Raw genomic sequence first — 19443 nt, forward strand, 5'->3', positions numbered from 1 at the left:
AAAAAAAAAAAAATTAAATTTTACGAAGTGTGATTTACCATGTAATTGATCTTGATGATGATTTTTAAAAGCAAAGCATACAAAAGTGAACATTTTACCAAGAAAATACTAAAAAATAAAACTGTGTGTGTGTGTATGTTTTCATCATATTTATTTAATTACAGCACAAGAGGCCAAGCCCAGAGCTTTTCATGTAAGGCATGTATTGCCTCACTGAGTACTAGCTAACCCAAATCTGTTTATTTAGAAATGGGTCTTCTGTGTGGTCAGGCCAGGCTCAACTCCATCCTCAAAACTGTAGGCACATGCTTTGTGTGTGTGTGTGTGTATGTGTGTGTGTGTTTAAGGCATGAAGACAGTAGGAGATAAACCCAGAGGACAGTGTTTGCACGTGTGCTTAGCTCCTTTTGTCTCTGTGACGGAATACCTGAGAGCAAATGTCGGATCAGTTGGTGGTTTCAGAGGTCTCCAGTCACAGTCATCTGGATCTGTTGTTTCTGGGTCACAATTAGTAGAACACCATGACAGAGGGTGTGGAAGAACCAAGTTGCTTGTCTTACAGTGACAAAGAAGTACAAAGAGGGGACCAAAACAAGACACAGTCCCCAAGAACATGCCCACAGTGACCTCCTTCATCTAGGCCCCATCTCTAAACATTTCTGCTACCTCTTAATAATGCCGTAAACTTAGGAACCCTGGGATGGAGGGATGACTTAGCAGGTAAAATCTCTTACTGTTTGCTCTTTCAGAAGAGTAGTTTAGTTCACAGCACCCATATCAGTCCCTCACTGTCACCTGAACTCTAGCTCCGGGGGACTCAGCTCCCTTTTCTGGCTCCCTTATGCACCCTCAAACACGTGTTGACAGAGACTCACATAGACACACACTTATACATGAATAAAAATATTTTAGTAAATCCTTAAAAAAAAAAACTTAGGACTCCACCTGTAGATTAATACATTGACAAGATTAGAACTTTCATAATCCAGTCTCCTCTCAATGATTGGCCCACCATCCGGGGACCAAAACTTCAAGGTGTGCAAAACAGAGCCTTGAATTAAAGCAAATAAAAATGTTAAAATGCTTAATAATTTAAAGGAGTTAGTAATCATAGCTAACACAGTATGCACTAGAGCAGTGGTCCAAAACCTTCCTAATGCTTCGACCCTTTAATACAGTTCCTCATGGTGTGGTGACCCCAACTATAAAATTATTTTCATTGCTACTTTATAACTGTAAGTTTCCTACTGTTATGAATCATAATGCAAACATCTGCATTTTCTGATGGTCTTAGGTGATCTCTGTGAAAGGTTCGTTCAACCCCAAAGGCATTGTGGCCCACAGTTTGAGAACTACTACACTCAACATTCTTATAAGCATTCTCTAGAAGCCCTGTCAGTTATTAACAAACGAAAGAAAAGGAGAAAAGTTGAGCAGGCTATTTGCTTACCTGTAATCCCAATACTTGAAAGATTGAGACAAGAAAAACAGGAGTTCAAGTCCAGCCTCAGCTACATAGTAAGCATGAGGCCGGTCAGGGCTACATGAGACCCTATATCATAACAAAGTAAAGTAACAACAAAAGCATCAACATCTCAGGATCTGATGTGGGGGTCCTCCTTCCCTCTCAGCCTGTTGGCCACCAGGTCGACAGGGTAAGAGGCAGTAGCAGTGACTGAAAACTTTGTAGTGCGGCCGTGAGCACCAACGGAGACAGCTCTCTGGGAGACAGACTTCAGTGAATCAGCCCCACTTTATTCCAGAGTATAAGGAATATACAGGATTGGGGAGCCTGGGGACAAACCCTAATTTGTATTAAGTGGCACACTCCTATCACAAGTCTTTGTATGTGGCAGTAAGGTCCTATCCAAATGGCTAGAGCACTTGCCTAATTACTATGTGGGCCATCAGGGGAAGAGTGTTTGCAGGTAACTGTGACAAGGGTCACCCTTGAGATAAGCCAGGCATCCTGGGCCTGGAGACATCCTCCAGATAAGGCTGGGTAGAGAGCGGGAAGCCTTGCTGGGGAAGGAAGGTGTTTCCATACTTGGGAGCTTAGAGACAGCTTCCAGGCTCCGGTAGACTGCGACCTCTACCAGCCAGCAATGCCTTCCAACAGTCTGACACATATTTGTGAAAGAAATTCAGATAATCAAAAATCAAATGCACATATGTTTAACCTTGTAACAGTTATAGTTGAAAGTGTGCTGAAACTGTGACATTCAAGGAAAGGGGCTTCTGTGGATGACACATGTGTAAATTAGAAAAATCTTCCCGCAGAGTAGTTTAGAAATGTGATCTGAGTCTTGGAAACATCTGTACCTGGCGACCTCTGTTATGTTCTTGGCACTCTTCAGCATTGCCATAATTAGAGACACGGATGAAATCTATGTTCTGGCTTTGTCAGGGTCTTCTCATAAAGAAAAGCAGAAAGCAAGTTTATCCAAAAAGAAAAAAAAAAAGAAGAAACATTATAACATCTTAAAATGTGAGGAAACCATCACAATTATGCCTTCTAATGGCAAATAATTTATCAGTAGGTGAGCTGATTATTCATCACGGAGTATAAGCTGCAGAGTAGTGGAATACTAGTTAGCAAGAAAAAGTAACCAATTATTTATACACACGATGTGATGAATCTTAGAGTATTATGCAGAGCAAAGGCAGAAAAGATTAAATTGCAAAATGAAGGAGGGTCTATTTTTGAAGCTGCATCTGTTGAGTTCTAGAACTAACAAGGCTTATCTATGTCTAAAGAAGTGGGTACCTCTGAAGCAAGGGGTTTTCTTACAAGCTCATGAAGAACTCTCTCTGGCTCAAACTCATCCCCTTCGCTTACTTCATTTCTTCTTGTGACTTCGTAAATTAGACTTCAAAACCACTGTGTTCCAAGAAGAGTTAATGAAACAGCAAAACATTCACCTGACAGCCTGAATCGGAAAGAGAGCTGGGCCACAGTGCTGTGTGTCGGCACGACTCTAACTCTGTGAACACCAACAGAGATAAGAAAGTAGAAATGAGAAAGGTGTACGCTGAGAAACATGGACAGCCTTTGTGTTAGAGAAACCCGTAAAGATCCCTGGAGCCTCACTTCGGGTTTGGATTCTCTATTCTCTGCCTCCCAGCTTTGGTCCTTTGGGTCTTCAGGTGTGGAGCACGTGGGCCTCTGTCTCTGATGACCTCTCTCCTGCTCCGTGGCTGTTAAATTCCTGCTTCACCCGCAGCTCTCAGCTCAGTCTTGAGCTGTGTCCTCCCTGGTCTGGATTAGGTCAAATCCCTGTACTATCTGCTTTTACTGCACTCTGACGTACCTAGTAGAAGCAGTTTACAGGAGGAGAGGTTTCCTTTGATGCATAGTTTGAGAGGGTTAAGTCTGTGGGCAGCTGGTTCTGTTTCTGGGCCTCCAGTGAGTGTATTGTGTGGAGACTCTGCTGCTGTCAGAATAGACAGGAAGCAGAGAGAGCCATGCAGGAATCGGGGACCAGGTGGACTGTTCAAAGGCATGTGCTCTGGGGCCTCTTCTTCCAGCGAGACCCACCTTCTAAAGTTTCCACAACCAGCTGGGGTCCAGCCATTCAACAAAGGAACCTTCAGTGATGTTTCATAGAAAAGCCACAACATACGTTATCCCTCTTCCTGGCGCTTACACATTTTCATTTCTCTTCGGGGTCTACAGGTTAGCCTCCAGAATGGCAAATTTCCCCAAGACTTCTGACGCCAACTGTAAAGTTGATAATTTTCCCCAAATCACCCCCACCTTTGAGAATTTGATAGAGAAAACTCACAAAACTCATTCAAACCCATTATAGTCAACAGCTGTGTTTATTTTGAGGTGGGGGGTGAGGATACAAAACAGACCACAAAGAGAAAGAGGGCACGGGCTGGGCTACAAAGTTTTTGTGATGGACACTTTGCTCCACTGTGTGGCCGAGGGTAGGAAGCTCCCCAGAGCTCTGGTGCCCAAAGACTTCTTGAAGGTTGGTCTTGTGAGTATGATGGGTTGATTGGTTGCCCATGAATTTGAACACCCACTGTCTCTGTCACACTGTCTGTGTCCAGCCTCTACTTCAGACTGCTGGGTATGGCAGACTCCACTCCCAGTGACCTCATATAAGGATGACTTAACACCATCAGTTATTGTAAAGACTATAGTTCAGCAATATGCGTAATAAACTCTTAGGTGTGGTCTCAAGGGTTCACCACCGTTAGCAGACACTCCTGCCACTTTAGGAAAATCCAAGGGTTTACCTTGTTCAATACGTAATTGCTGATTAAGTGGCAGCACACAGGTAGTGTGTAATGTGCTTACAGAAGGAACAAGCAAGGAGATTCTCTTCATTAAATTTTCCTGTTGCCTTTGGGACTCTACTCTTCATACTGGGTCGCCTTGCCCAGCCTTAATACAAGGGAGGTGCCTAGTCTTGCTGTAACTTGATATGCCCTGTTTTGTTGATATCCATGGGAGTCCTGCCCTTTCCTGTACAGAAATGGAGGAGGAGTGGATTGTGGGGTAGAAACAGACGGGAGATGTGGGGTAGAACTGGGAGAGACAAGGGAGGGGAAATTGCAGCTGGGATGTAAAAATAATATAAATTTATTTTAAAATTTTTCCTGTTAACACAGCACGCATGTACTGATTTGGATACACCATCCGTTAGTTGTTTAAAGATTATAGTTCAACAATATGCATAATAAAAATGTTCCCCCAAAAGAGTTCAGGGTCTTCCCCTCTATAACAAGCAGCACCCTCAACCATTGAATGAGGCATTAAATTGGGCAGAGTTCAAAGTCTCTTCCAGCTCCAATGACAAGCTATTTGTCCTTTGGGGGAAAAAAAATAAATTATAGCATGAAACTTGGAATATATAAGTTTTCAAGGAAAAAAAAAAAAGAGTAGTTCAGTTGGTCTCCAAAACTCATCTTTAATGTATGACAACATAGATTTGAGTCACAACACTGCAAATGTATTAGTTTGTTGGAATTTGGCTCCTTGCCTAAACAATCACATTTTTAAAAAAAATCCATGGTTAATTGTATCTTGACACTTACATCGCCTAATGTGGGTCTGTAGGATGTGACTGATAACAGTATCAGTTATGTCTCTACACAAGGGCTTCAGTGCCCTCAAATCACAGTCCTAGCAGAGAAGAATCAACTTTCAAAACATTGGTTTGGGCTTCTTTTGTTTTGTTTGAGACAGAGTCTCTCTGTGTATCCCTGGCTGTCCTAGAACTCTCTGTGTAGACCAGGCTGGCCTTGAACTCAGAGATTCACCTGCCTCTGCCTCCAGAGTGCTGGGATTAATTAAAAGCATGCGCCACCACTGCCTGGCTGGAACACTGTTTTTAATTCAAAGTGATACATAGACATTGGAATATAGCCAACGTTTCAAAGCTCATTATCTAGCAGATTATTACAAGAAGTAAAATGTTCTAAAGACCTTTGCAACATACACACACACTAAAAAAAAAGAAAAAAAAAAAAAACCGTGCAAATGCCACTGCGCCTAACGTGTTTGTGAAATGCTGCTTTCTCTGGCCGTTCCAGTGTTACCACAGGCCGTCACCCAGTTTGAAGAACTGGTGGGGATGGCAGAGACCCTGCTTAAGGGCGGAGGAGTGGCGTCCACACCAGCATCTACTCTCTGGAGAGCGACCAACAACTCCTCCCCAGACTCCTTCGCTGCTCTGTGCAGTAATTCCAACTCCAGTTCCAGCTCCCCAAGTTCCCTGAAGGCTGAGGAAGAGCAGCATCCTGGTGAGAAGCAGGTTGGTTGGAATACTGCCCCCTCTGGTTCTCTGAAAACATCTGGACACACACACACAAAGGAAGAGTGAAGCCGTAGGGTATCACCGCAGTAAGTGTAGGCGGATTTGGCATCTAAAGGTCCCAACCATTGGTTCCCTATTGCCAAGAGTCCTTTTATTTTAACAGTGGGAGTTAATGTTTGTGAAATGGACACCAAATTTAGAAAATTAAAAGCAAATACTGGCAATAAACGCAGCTTTTGAACTATTAAAATCCTTGCACCTGTTATAGAAGCAGACTTGTGAATCTTTGTGTCACTGAGAGAAGTGCGGGCCTCTGCATGCCTCATGTGCACAGCCGTTCGTGTGTTCCCCGATCCTCTTGATCAAGAAGCAGAAACTAAAAATGTAAAACTTTTGTTAAAGTCAGATGTCACATACATGAATTTGTTTTTTCTTGGAGTTCTGAAGTTCGGAATCCAATACAGGGCTCACTGGTATGAGGTCAGTGTGCAAGCAGGAGCATTCTTTATGGGAGACTCTAAAAAGGAGTCTGTCTCCTGCCCCTTTGAGTCACTGTTGTAGAATCTGGTTTCTAGTGGTTGTAGAAATGAATTTCCCGTTTCTTTCCTGGCTGCAGATGGGTCATCCCCGTTTCTAAAACCCCTAATGCTTGGCTTAGGGCTCCACAACTGTCTCACTTCGTGCGGGTTTAGGGCTCCATCCACCATCTCACTTCACGTAGGCTTAGGGCTCTGTCTACCATCTCACTCAGTCAAGCCCCTCACATCTTTCCTCCTGTCCTTTTATGTGGGCGCGGGGGGCTCTTCTAACTACCTCATCGGCTCTTAGGGACTCATTGAGCCAACCTAACTGATCCAGAATAATCTCCCATCTCAAAATGCTCAGCTTTCACTGCATTTGTAAGTCTCCAGTGAGATAACGTATCCTCAGGAACCAGAGGTTAGGAGGGGGCCTCTTCTGAGAGCCATGACTCTCCCAAATGTAAGTAGGATAGGTTGATCTTAAGGCATCACGTTTCGAATACCTGAGAAAAATTTACATATATTCCAAGCAAATACCTCATAAAGGCTGACAGATGTGTCAAATACTACTGTTTCCTCTAACTGAATGTAAAATATACACTAAAAGTACAAAATACCACCTTAAAAGTGCTGATTTTTGTGGTTTGCCTTAATTAGCATTTCTGTTTCTCCAGGTATTGTCTCCTTTTCTAATCTCAGTCATCATTTCTTATTTTTTTTTTTTAGTTCAAGATTGAAAAATGGCAGATTGCCCGTTGTAATAAGAGCAAGCCTCAGAAATTTATTAATGACTTAATGCAAGTACTTTACACAAACGAATACATGGCCACACACAGTCTGACTGGAGCAAAATCCTCCACTTCAAGAGACAAAGTTGTAAAACCGGCTATGAATCAGAATGAAGTTCAAGAAATCATAGGTGATCACTTGATTGAACTGTGTTTCCACATGACTGCTTTTTTCATTAAGACGGTTATTAAATCTGGGCATGGTGGTACATCCTTGTCATCTCAGGAAAGAGATGTGGGAGGCCCAGGAGCTGGGTGTCATTCTGGCTGCATAGCAATCAGCCTAGGCTGCATGAGACCTCATCTCAAAAAGAAAAAAAAAAATGGATGTCCAACCAAAAGTAAAGTGTCTATAACTGAGAAGTTTGAATTAATAAAATTCAAAGCTTCGGGAAATAGCAACGTCACTGTTTTCAAATTTCAGTAACAATTTGTATTGTCTTCTCTTTCTTAGTTATATCCCTCGGGTATTGTTTGTTTCTAGAAAGAGATCATTTTAACCACATAGTTTTAAAATTAGTGAAGTGCCTTAAAAACAATGATCTACCTTTCCCAGTTTTTGGTTTTGCAAACATCAAAAAAAAAAAAAAAAAAATTTGGAGCACCTCTGAGCAAGCTCTTTATATAACTAAGATCACTCTTAGTTAACAAGTGATTATTTAACTAATGTTAGAAATGAATAAGAATCAATCCATGGCAGCTTGGAGCAAAAAGCATGGAGTTGATAGCAAGTAGAAGAGTTAAAGCTGAATGATGTCACAGGAAGACAAACACACATGATGTGGTTATATCTCCTCTCTGTTAGCTTTTGCTATGCTTTGAAAACCCGAGTATATCCATCTGCTTAAATATGTCATGACAATTTGGGCTGCTTTTGTAAATCTGAGCCAAATTTTGCCTCCGTTCATAAGATGCGAACTCCTCACAGAGTGCTCTTGTGTGTGGCTGTGATCTTTTGCAGGAATAACAAAGCAGGTATTTCCCAACGCAGATGATGTTTCAATTAGAAGGATGATAGGACAGAAACTGAATAACTGCACCAAGAAGCCGAATGTGAGCAAAACTCTTAACTCTCAGGATAGTAAGTAGATCCGAATGGTATGTCTTTCAAGTGTGCACGCTCTTCAACGGAACAGACTCTCTTCTGCGGCTGTCTGTGGACTGGCATTTTCCAGAAGCTTAGCTGGGGGGCACTAGTGGCCTGTGAGATGTTACTAGTGCCCCTGTGGGTATGAGGAGGACTGGTGAAGGATCTAAATTTGGGAAGCGCTGAGTTCTGTCAGAAGTGTGTCTCTTTCCCTGGCTGAACCTCTAAGATACTGGGATGGGTATTGGTAGGTATTAAAATCAGTAGTTACAGTTTAATGGTATTGGGTTTTTTTCTTTGTTTTTTTTTTTTTTTTTTTTTTTTTTTTTTTTTTTTTTTTTTTTTTTTTTTTGGTTTTTCGAGACAGGGTTTCTCTGCGTAGCTTTGCGCCTTTCCTGGAGCTAACTTGGTAGCCCAGGCTGGCCTCAAACTCACAGAGATCCACCTGGCTCTGCCTCCCAAGTGCTGGGATTAAAGGCGTGCACCACCACCGCCCGGCTTTTTGTTTTGTTTTTTAAGTAAGGCATTGTCTCATGCAAATAGGTGAAGTGTGATTTTTGGCCATTCCAGCTTTGCAGTGAATCTTTCTGCTGTAATTTGTATTTAATGTACCCCCAAAGAAAGGCCCATGAGGTAAAGGCTTTGTCTCCTGGTTAGTGCTTTGGAGAGCTGTTAGGAACTCTGGGAGTTTTGGCCGTATGGTTATTAAGGTGTGCCTTTGAAGGAGACTGAGAGATCCTCATCTCTTCCTCTTCCTTTTTTGCCCCTTCCATCCATGAGGTGATTCACCACACACTCCCCTGGTGCTGTGCCTCACCACAGGCCCAGGAGCCATGGGGCCAATCCATCATGGACTGAAATGTCCACCACTAAGAGACAAGATGGACCTTTTCTCCCCATGAATTGGTTGCCCCGATAGCTGTCATAATAACTGATAACACTCTCCACTACTTTCATGGAAAAAGTGTGAAGATAAAATACACATGCTGTACTGTTCATGTTTTCGTTGACTCATGGAGGTGTGTAGAACCAACATTATAGTAAAGGTTCATTTGACATAGAAAAGTTTCCCCCTTTTTTTATTTACATCTATTTAATGTGCATGCATACGCATGTACATGATCCCATGTGCCCACTGTGAGGAAGCTGTAAAGGTCAGGGAACAACTTTTGGGAGTTCTCTCCTGTCACTATCTGGGTTCTGGGGATTGAACCTGGACCATTTGATTTGGCAGCGAGCTCCTTTACCTCCTCACTCACCTCTCCATTCCACCCCCATTTTTCTAAACATCTATTTTCATTTCAGGAAGTTCTAAGGATCAAATCCAGGCCTTGCATATGATAGGCAAGTGCCGCACCACTGATGTAATCCACCACTTTTCTTCTGTCTTTGACTGGTTTTGCCTGTTCTTTGCCCAAATGCCGCCTTTTATACGACTCTACCTGTCTTCATTCCTTGTGACTGTATTTCACAGGAGATATGGAACTCTATATACTGTGGTAACTCCATCTCCTGCCCATGGCTACCCCCCCCATCATCCTTGAGGGTCTTGTTTCTACTGTGTTACACAATAAGGCCAGCTCTGATAACAGCAAGCTTTTTTCCCTAAAAACAGACCAAAAAACCCCACGTACATATAATAGCAGCAGTGGGGTTGTGTCTTTTAGCTCGTGCACACTAGTAGATTATCTTGAAGAGTTATAGCAAGTAAAGGTATCTGTCTCCTTTTTATTCCTTGAGTGTTTATAACTTTCACCATGTTGTGAATTTTATCTCTTTCTAACTGTGATATTATTGCATATGCGTGCCCCAGAACTTCTCATTTTGACCTCAGGTGACTTAGTGTTTTAGTTAGAGTTTTATTGCGATGAAGAGACACCATGACCATGGCAACTCTTATAAAGGAAAACATTTAATTGAGTTGGCTTACAGTTCAGAGGTTTAGTCCATTATCATCATGGGGTAGAGCATGGAGGGGGGCATGCAGGCAGACATGGTGCTGGAGAAGGAACTGAGAGTTCTACATCTTGATATGCAGGCAGCAAAAGGAGACTGCCACACTGGGCAGAGCTTGAGCATATAACACCTCAAAACCTGTCTCCACAGTGACACACCTCCTCCAACAAGGCCACACCTCCTAACAGTGCCACTCTCTATGGGCCAAGCATTCAAACACGTGAGTCTATGGGGAGCATTCCTATTCAAACCAACACACCTGGTTTCCCTGGTGTATAACAACCAAGTTTCTTCTAAATGCTACATACCCAGCTCTTGAGGTTCATCTAGTTCTCCTTTGGAGCACATTATTATACTTCAGAATTCCATAACATATTTTAATGCCCCATTCTATGCCATTTTAATACCATAAACTGCCAAGCAGAGACACAACAGATGTCCCTGACTGTAGCAGCTACCAAAGAGAATGAACATTAGACGATTTTTAGATGAGTTCTGCTTATGCTTGCTGATTAAGTCACCTTGGTCGGCATTAATGCCAATCAAACCAAAGGAGCAGGACATGGTGGTTTGTGCCTGTCGTCCAGCAAACAGGAGGCTCTTTTAGTCTAGCTGGGGCTCCATAGTGATCGACTATGCTGGGCTTTAAGGTAAGACCTTGCCTCATAACAATTGAAATTCTTGATAATTTCATGTATACATATACACATACATACATACATGCATACACGTGTGTGTCGTGTGTGTGTGTGTGTGTGTGTGTGTGTGTGTGTGTGTGTGTGTGTGTGAGTGAGATCCCAAGTTGCTTGGACTAAGAAGGAATGTGTATTTGAGTCAGAATTGGAAATCAGCACTAGAATGGGAACTTTGTTTAAAGTAGGAGAGACCCTTTATTTGAAGTCATTCAGGTTACGTCCTGAAGACTTGGCAAAAGATGCTGCTGGGAAAGAGGATCACACCAGACGTTTTTTTGGTATGCACTTGCTGAATTAGCCACAGCACCATCTACTGGAATGCCTCTGTAATTTTCTCTTCTGGGTCATGGTTTAACTCACAGGAGCCTAAATGTGATGGCATTTACTTAGGCAAACTGTAGCCCTGCCCTGCCTCACACCTCAACATCCAAAGTATTCTTCAGGAAAATGGCAGTGATGGCCATTCTTGGTAGTAAACTTGACCACATATGGAATTAACTAACACCCAAGCAGCTGGATCCACCTTTGAGGGACTTTTTTCTCAACTGAATCATTTGAGATGGGAAGACCCACCTTCTATCTGGGCCACACCTTCCAGTGGCAGCCTATGTATATAAAGGACATGGAAGAAGGAAGCTCTTTGCCTGCTTGCCCTCAGTCTCAGTGGCATGTTCATCTTTTCACTGGCATTAGAGTCTACGTTTTTGGAATTCCAATGTAGGCTAAAGACCAGCTGAGCTATCCACCGTTGTAGATGGAACAACTACTGGATTCTTGGACTTTCAGTTGGTAGACAGCCACTGTTGGACTAGCTGGACCACAACCTGTAAGCCATTCTAATAAGTGTGTGTGTGTGTGTGTGTGTGTGTGTGTGTGTGTGTGTGTGTGTGTATTCATCCATTCATTCTATCAGTTCTGTTCCTCTGGGGAACCCTAACACAGTGACTTTGCTAGCATTCTCTTCAACAGAGAAATTCGGATGTCTGTAATTCCTAGGCTATAACAGCCTGCCATTCTCTATGTGTGTCTGTGCTTGGCTCCCAGGACAGAGCTCAGGTTGTCGTTGGTTAATGTGATTTGAAAGGATAGCTACTTTCCAGCTAAGTTTCCTTTCTTTGAGAAGAAAAGCTAAATCCTGTCTTCCTTTTGAAAAATCCATTTGTTCTCATCCCATGAGTGCCCTCTAGTGGCGTACTTGAGCGTTGCTAAGAGCTCACAGATAACGACTTTATAAAGACCTTTTCCTAGTTCTCATTTGTTTCTTATGCGAGCTAGAGAAGGTTTGATTTATAAGAACTGAAGAATCCTAGGCCATCACTTCTGTACCATCTAAAGGCCTAAGAGCCTTCTCTTGAATTTCTCAAAGCTGTCTGTCTCTAACAGGATATTTCTTATGCTTATGTTATAGCAATGATGATTTCATACAGTGTTGTTTAAACAGAGGGTCGGAGGTTATTCTGTCTTCTTGCTCCCATCGGAAGATGTTTTGAAGTGTCTGGAGGTCTTTTGGCTTTCACATCTGGGTGGGACCCAGCGAGGACATCATGCAGCGAGCAGTGCCACCACACAGCCTGCAATTCATAGGAAAGCTTCTCGACCTCTGCTCTACCCAGCAAAGATCCTCCCAGGACGCCTTTAATCCCAGCACTCGGGAGGCAGAGCCAGGCGGATCTCTGTGAGTTCGAGGCCAACCTGGGCTACCAAGTGAGTTCCAGGAAAACGCGCAAAGCTACACAGAGAAACCCTGTCTCGAAAAACCAAAAAAAAAAAAAAAAAAAAAAAGATCCTCCCAGGTCAACACTGAAGCTAAGAAACCCTTCTGCACACTATCGTATCATCTGCAAATAAAGATATTTTGATTTCTTCCCTACCTATATGTGTCCCTTGGTCTCCTTCAGTTGTTTTATTGCTCTAGCTAAGGCTCCAAATACTGTATTGAAAAGGTGTGGACAAAGTGGACAGCCTTGTCTTGTTCCTGATTTTAGTAGAATGGCTTTGAGTTTCTCTCCTTTTAAGTTGATGTTTGCTATAAAAAATGCCTTATTGTGTTTAGGTCTGTCTCTTGTAGCCCTAGTTTTTCCAGGACTTTTATCATGAAGGGGTGTTGGATTTTATCAAAGGCCTTTTCTGCATCTAATGAGATGATCATATGGGTTTTTTTTTTTTCACTCTCTTTATATGGGGGATTATATTTATTGATTTTCATATGTTGAACCATCCCTGCATCTCTGGGATGAAGCCTACTTGATCTTGGTGAATGATCTTTTTTATGTGTTCCTGGATCCAGTTTGCAAGTATTTTGTTGAGAATCTGTGAGTCTGTGTTCATGAGGGAAACTGGTCTGTAATTCTTTCTTTGTTAGGTCTTTATTTAGTTTAAGTATTAGGGTATTTGTAACCTCATAAAAAGAATTGGGCAATATTCCTTCTGTTTCTCTATTGCAGACTAATTTGAGGAATACTGAGGTTAACTTTTCTTTGAAAGTCTGGTAGAATTCTGTGTAAAACCATCTGGCCCTAGACTTTTTTTGATATGGAAACTTTTAATGACTGCTTCTGTGTTCACTAGGGGTCTACTTGAATTGCTTATCTGATCCTGATTTAACTTTGGTAAGGTGGTATATTGAGAAAATTATCCATTTCTTCTAGATTTTCCTATTTGGTGGAGTATGTGTTTTTGTTTTTTTATATTTATTTATTTATTATGCATGCAGTGTTCTGCCTGCACCAGATCTCATTACAGATGGTTGTGAGCCACCATGTGGTTGCTGGGAATTGAACTCAGGACCTCTGGAAGAACAGCCAGTACTCTTAACCTTTGAGCCATCTCTCCAGCCCGGAGTGTGTGTTTTTAAAGTATGTCCTTATGATTCTCTGGATTTCCTCAGTGTCGGTTACGTTCCCTTTTTTGTTTCTAATTTTGTTAACCTGGGTCTTTCTTCACCTTTTAGTTAATTTGGATAAGGTTTTTGTCAATTTTATTGATTTTTTTTCAAAGAACCAACTCTGTTTCATTGATTCTTTGTAATTTTTTCTATTAGATTGATTTCATCACTGTTTGACTTCCCTTGCCATCTACTCCTTTTGGTGTGATTTCTTCTTCCTGTCCTAGAGTTTTCAAGTGTGCTGTTAAGTTACTAATATGGTATTTCTTCGACTTGTTTGTTTGTTTGTTTGAGACAGGGTTTCTCTGTGTAGCTTTGGAGCCTGTCCTGGAACTCACTCTGTAGTCCATGCTGGCCTCGAACTCACAGAGATCCGCCTGCCTCTGCCTCCTGAGTGCTAGGATTAAAGGCGTGGCCACCACTGTCTGGCTCTCTCCAACTTTTTCATGTAAACACTTAGTGCTTTGAATGTGCCCCTTAGGACCACCTTCATTGTGTCCTATAAGTTTGGGTATGTTGTGTTTTCATTTTCATTCAATTCAGAAAGTTTTTTTATTTTTTCCTAATTTCTGTCTTGAAATTTTTCATTCAGTAAAGAGTTATTCAGATTCCATGAGTTTGTAAGATTTCTATTTTTTTCAATTGTTGTTCAGCTTTAATCCATAGTGGTCAGCTAGGATGCAAGGCTTTTTTTCAGTTTTCTTGTATCTGTTGAGGCTTGCTTTGTGTCCAAGTATGAGGCCAATTTTGGAAAAAAGAAATCTCATGAGCTGCTGAGAAGAGGGTGTATTGTTTTGTGTTTGTGGTGAGATATTCTGTAGATATCTGGTAGGTCCATTTGGTTTGTGTCTGCTCCATCATTTTTCTGTTCAGTTCTTGTCTGGATGACCTGTGTATTGGCAAGAGAGAGAGATCAATGTCCTCATCACTGTGTGAGGGTCAGTATGTGATTTAAGCTCTAGTGGTGTTTCTTTTACACCCAACAGTGCCCTTGTGTTCAGTACAGAGATGTTAAGAATTTCAATATCCTCTTGGTGGACTTTTCCTTCTCTGTCTCTTCTGATTAGTTTTATTTTGAAGTCTATTTTGTCAGATATTGAAATGACTATACTAGCCTGCTTCTTAGGTCCATTTGCTTGGAATACCTTTTTTCCAACCTTTACCATGAGATAATGTCTATCCATGATGTTGAGGTGTGTTTCTTGGATGCCACAGAAGGATGGATCCTGTTTTCACATCCACTCTGTTAGTCTGTGTCTTTTTATTGGGGAATTGAGACCATTGATATCGAGAGATATAAACAACCAATGATTGTTGATTTGCTGTTATTTACACAGGCTGTTTTAAGGTCTTTTTCTTGTGTTTCAGCTGTGTTGGGGTATTCAGGGCCTTCTGTGGTAGGATTGCTGGCCTGTAGTGGAGACATAATGCCCTGGCTGTGATTGATTGGTTTTTGCACAGGAATCTACACATCTGGGTTTGGAACGATTGTAATTCTAGGGACTGCTATCTGGTCTTGTCTTTGCTGAGTGGCTGTTTTGTTCCTTGGTTTCTGTTGCCTCTTCTGGTTCTTAGGAGAGTTTGGTGGCTGTAGGTTGCCTGGTAGGGAATGCTTCTGAGATCCTGCTAGGTGTGGCCTCTGGGGGACCTGATTAGAATGTGTTTCTTGCCTCTTCCTATTCCCATGATGTCCTCATCTATCATGGTATCTTCCTCCCTGCCCTCCCACTCTGTCCCTGTTCCAGATTGACTTTCCCATTTCCCTATGTTCTCATCCCCCACTCCTCGCCCTCTGCCACCCCCCACACCCAGTCTGCTCATGTAGATCTCATCCACTTCTCCTTCACAGGGTCATCCATGTGTCTCTCCTAGGGTCTTTCCCTGTTAGCTAGCCTCTCTGGAGTTGTGGGTTGCAGTCTGGCCATCCCTTCACTCACACCTAGTATCCACTTATGAGTGAGTACAAACTAAGTTTGTCCTTCTGAGTCTGGATTACCTCACTCAAGATGATATTTTCTAGTTCCATCCATTTGCCTGCAAATTTCATGATATGATTGTTTTTTACTGCTGAGGAGTACTCCATTGTGTATATGTGCCACATTTTCTTTATCCATTCTTCAGTTGAAGGACATCTAGGTTGTTTCCATGTTCTGGCTATTACAAATAATGCTGATATGAACATAGTTGAGCATGTGTCCTTGTGGTAAGATTGAGCATTCCTTGAGTAATCCACAAGGATGACCCCACCTTGGTCTGCTGGCAGTGGTCCAGAGGGTACCTAGACTGGTCTACTCTGGTAACCAGTCTAGCAAATAACCTAGCTGTCATCATAGAGCCTTTGTCCAGTGACTGATGGAGGCAGATGCAGAGATCCATTGCCAGACACCAGGCTGAGCTCCAGGAATCCAATTGATAAGCGAGAGGAGGGATTCTGGAGGCGAGGGAAGACGAGATTATAATGGGAAGACGTGCAGAGATGACTGGCCACACTAGTGGAAGCCCATGAACTGTGGACTGGTGGCTGTGGAGCCCCCATGGGACTGGACTAGGCCCTCTGGATACGGAAGACGGTTGTTTGGCTTGAACTGTTTGGGAGGCACCCAGGCAGGGGGATTGGGATTTATCCCTGGTGCCTGGGCAGGCTTCTAAGAATCCAGTGCCTGTGGTGTGATGCCTTGCACAGCCTTGGTACAGTGGGAAGGGGCTTGGACCTTTGGACCTACCTAGGCTCAGTGTCCTGGGCTCTGATGACTCCCCATGGGAGACCTTGATTTGGGGGATGTAGGGATGCAGGGTGACTTGGGAGACAGGGCTGGAGGGTGGGAGGAGGGAAGGAGGGGGGACCTGTGGGTGGTATGTGAAGTGAGTAGAAATTTCTTAATAAAGAACAATGAAGCCGGGCGGTGGTGGCGCACGCCTTTAATCCCAGCACTCGGGAGGCAGAGCCAGGCGGATCTCTGTGAGTTCGAGGCCAGCCTGGGCTACCAAGTGAGTTCCAGGAAAGGCGCAAAGCTACACAGAGAAACCCTGTCTCGAAAAACCAAAAAAAAAAAAAAAAAGAACAATGAAAAAGAAAAGAAAAAGAAAAAGAAAAAAGAATGTGTTTATTGTATTGGGAGCTGACATTTAGAGATGGCAGCCTAAAGGGTCCCCAGGAGAAAAAGGAGGGTGTGCCACCAGGATCTGTTTAGTCCCCTGGGGATGGGAGCAGAGAATGAGGAGAGTGTGCTGCAGAGCTGGGAATTAGAGGGCTGGCAGGGGGTGGGGGGGTAATTGGGTTGGAGGAGGAGAGGAGAGAGAGTGAGGATCTGAAGATGGTCTGCCTGCTTCTCTGGCAGAGGCTAGCAGGTTCCCAGGGAATGCCTGAAGGATTTGGAGGGTGACACAAAGGGACAGGGTGGTGAGGGAGGCTGTAGGAGATCTGTATGATCTGCTGGAGATGGGAGCAGAGAGGAAGGAGAGGCCACAGCAGACGGTCTGCTACAGAGCTGGGCATGAGACTGAGGGATTCAATTTGGAGTGCAGTGTGTGTGTGTGGGGGGGGGGTGTTAATAGTCCAAAGATCGCCTACCTGCTTCCTTCTCTTCTGGGTTTTGAATCAGGTAAACCAGGTTTGAAAAACTGCTAACCAATAAGCAACCAATAAACATCACTGAAGCATGTTTTACAGAATTGTTGGTAAATTTTTTTACATGATTCATTGGTATAGGGGGTTCATTTTGCCTTGTTTTAAAATTTAGCTAATACAATTAATTGTCTCAAATAAAAATTAATATAAAATATTTTAACTGTTTTCTATGCTGGAATTCCTCTAAATAAACTATGAAACAATTCACAGGACTTCTCAATAACAATAGTTCTTATCTTTAACACAAATTGGCACCTCTGTGAAATTTGCTTTTTTATTACTACAGGTGTCTTAAAATAAAGCAATGTTTACGTCAAACATTGGATTTTGCTGGAGAATCGGAGACACATCAGAGACCGGCTGTCTGGTGTCTGTGGTACCCATGACTTTCCTGGCGGAGCAAAGGACTGGTTGAAGAAGCTGCATGCAGAGTCCATACTACTTACTAGTGATGCATCAAACCAGAGAATGTTTGTCAAACAAGCATGCAATATGGTTTCTTTGGAAATATGCATTTCTCACAGCCCCCAGTACTTCCCTGTACAACTAACTTTAGATAATAGAAGCTCTTATCATAGCAACAAAAACATCTACCCTCCAGATCAGTCACTGTCCTCCACAAACATGGTGCGTTATTACTATCAGTGATTCCCCGGGTCATGCTGTTTGGTTTTTTTGGATTTAGCAAGCACATGTTTGCTAAAACTACAATTGAAATAATACATGTTTACAAATGCAAAAGGAATAAAGTTAGCCTCAGCGATGATAACCGAGTCTCACCAAGTAATGATGATGTAACATTAAAGTGAAATAGGATTATGGAAAAAAAACATAAAAGTCTTTTCAATATTAAACTATCCCAACACAATCCTAAAAGGCCTCAAATCCAATTTTCATTTGTTAAAATGATGCACCGATTTTTATAATAGACTCCTAGTTTGCAAAGCAGACATTACCTCTCAGTATTCATTGTCCAAAGTGTGCTAGACACAGATGCGTAATGTTAAACAGAAATATCACCTAAAGTGCACGCAGGACATAACATCATGTTTGATCAGCTGTGATGCTACACTGCTTAATTTTAACATGTTTATTTCCACTGTGACAGAAGGAAAATGAATTGAAAAAAATAATACTGGTTTAATAATGGCACAGGAAAAAATGTCATTTTGTAAATCAACAGAAGATAAAATATTCTTCAAAGACTTTTCACTTGACGGCAGATCACCTGACTACTTTGCAATGTGAAGCTATGGGGTTTTTCTTTCCTTTTCTCTTTTCCTTCCTTCCTTCCTTCCTTCCAACCTTCCTTTCTTCCTTTCTTTCTTCCTGTTTTCTTTTGAGGCAGGATTTCTTTGTGCAGCTCTGATTGTCCTGAAACAAATTCTGTAGACCAGGCTGGCCTTGAACTCAGAGATGCACCTGCCTCTGCCTCCCAAATGCTGGGATTGAAGGTGTGCGCCACCATGCCTGGCGAAACTCTGCTTCCTAAGTGTGTAAAGCGGTGCTGAAGCTTGGAGAGGGGGATCCCTGGAGTGCAGTGTAGTGGACCCAGGGAGGACTCTGTCAAGGTTGCTTGATAACAGTACAGTTGTACAAAACAGATCTTCTCAATGAAATGAATTATGCAACATTTGCTACTTTTAATTAAATAAAACTTAACTCCATTGAAAACTAATGCACTTGCTTATTGGTTTTTTTATTATTATTATTTCATGATGTTTTATATTCAGGGCAAAACAAATTTTACTCTTTTAAGCTTTCTTAACCTTCAGAGTATGCATCGTCTGATGCTCTGAATGAAGTTGGCTCTTGCATGAGATTTTAGACCACCTCATTTATTGGCTCCATTCTCCCAGGTTCCACCACCTCTAGAGGGATAAACTAGTGGCACCCAAACAGGGACCTAAAGTTGGCTACAAGGTAACAACACTGTGGAGCCCCACAGAAGGAGGTGAGTGAGAACAATGGGGCAGAAACCAGGGAAGGCTTTGCCTTAGGTTGAGCTTAGGTTGTGTCACTTTTTAAAGAAAGAAGGAGCACAGGTGTCAAAATCACAATTATTGGATTGCTTGCAAGTTATTTATGATTACAGTCTCTGGCTTCCAGGAGA

At 42.4% G+C, this 19443-nt stretch overlaps 1 protein-coding gene across 2 annotated transcripts in view; it reads left to right on the forward strand.

Moving 5' to 3' along the window:
• Bend6 (BEN domain containing 6) overlaps positions 1–18603 on the forward strand; it is a 67009-nt gene extending 48406 nt beyond the window's left edge. The window contains exons 4-7 of one of the 2 annotated variants that reach the window (XM_028865377.2): positions 5548–5768; positions 7019–7211; positions 8042–8161; positions 17617–18603. In XM_028865377.2, the coding sequence (XP_028721210.1) occupies positions 5548–5768; positions 7019–7211; positions 8042–8161; positions 17617–17630 (548 nt within the window). In that variant the 3' untranslated portion in view covers positions 17631–18603. The remainder of the gene's footprint in view (positions 1–5547; positions 5769–7018; positions 7212–8041; positions 8162–17616) is intronic. The other variant, XM_028865378.2, reaches the window with a different exon arrangement.
• The last annotated feature ends 840 nt before the right edge of the window (positions 18604–19443 follow it).

Source organism: Peromyscus leucopus, chromosome 16_21 (genome assembly GCF_004664715.2).
Source record: "Peromyscus leucopus breed LL Stock chromosome 16_21, UCI_PerLeu_2.1, whole genome shotgun sequence".
NCBI classification, from domain to species: Eukaryota; Metazoa; Chordata; class Mammalia; order Rodentia; family Cricetidae; genus Peromyscus; species Peromyscus leucopus.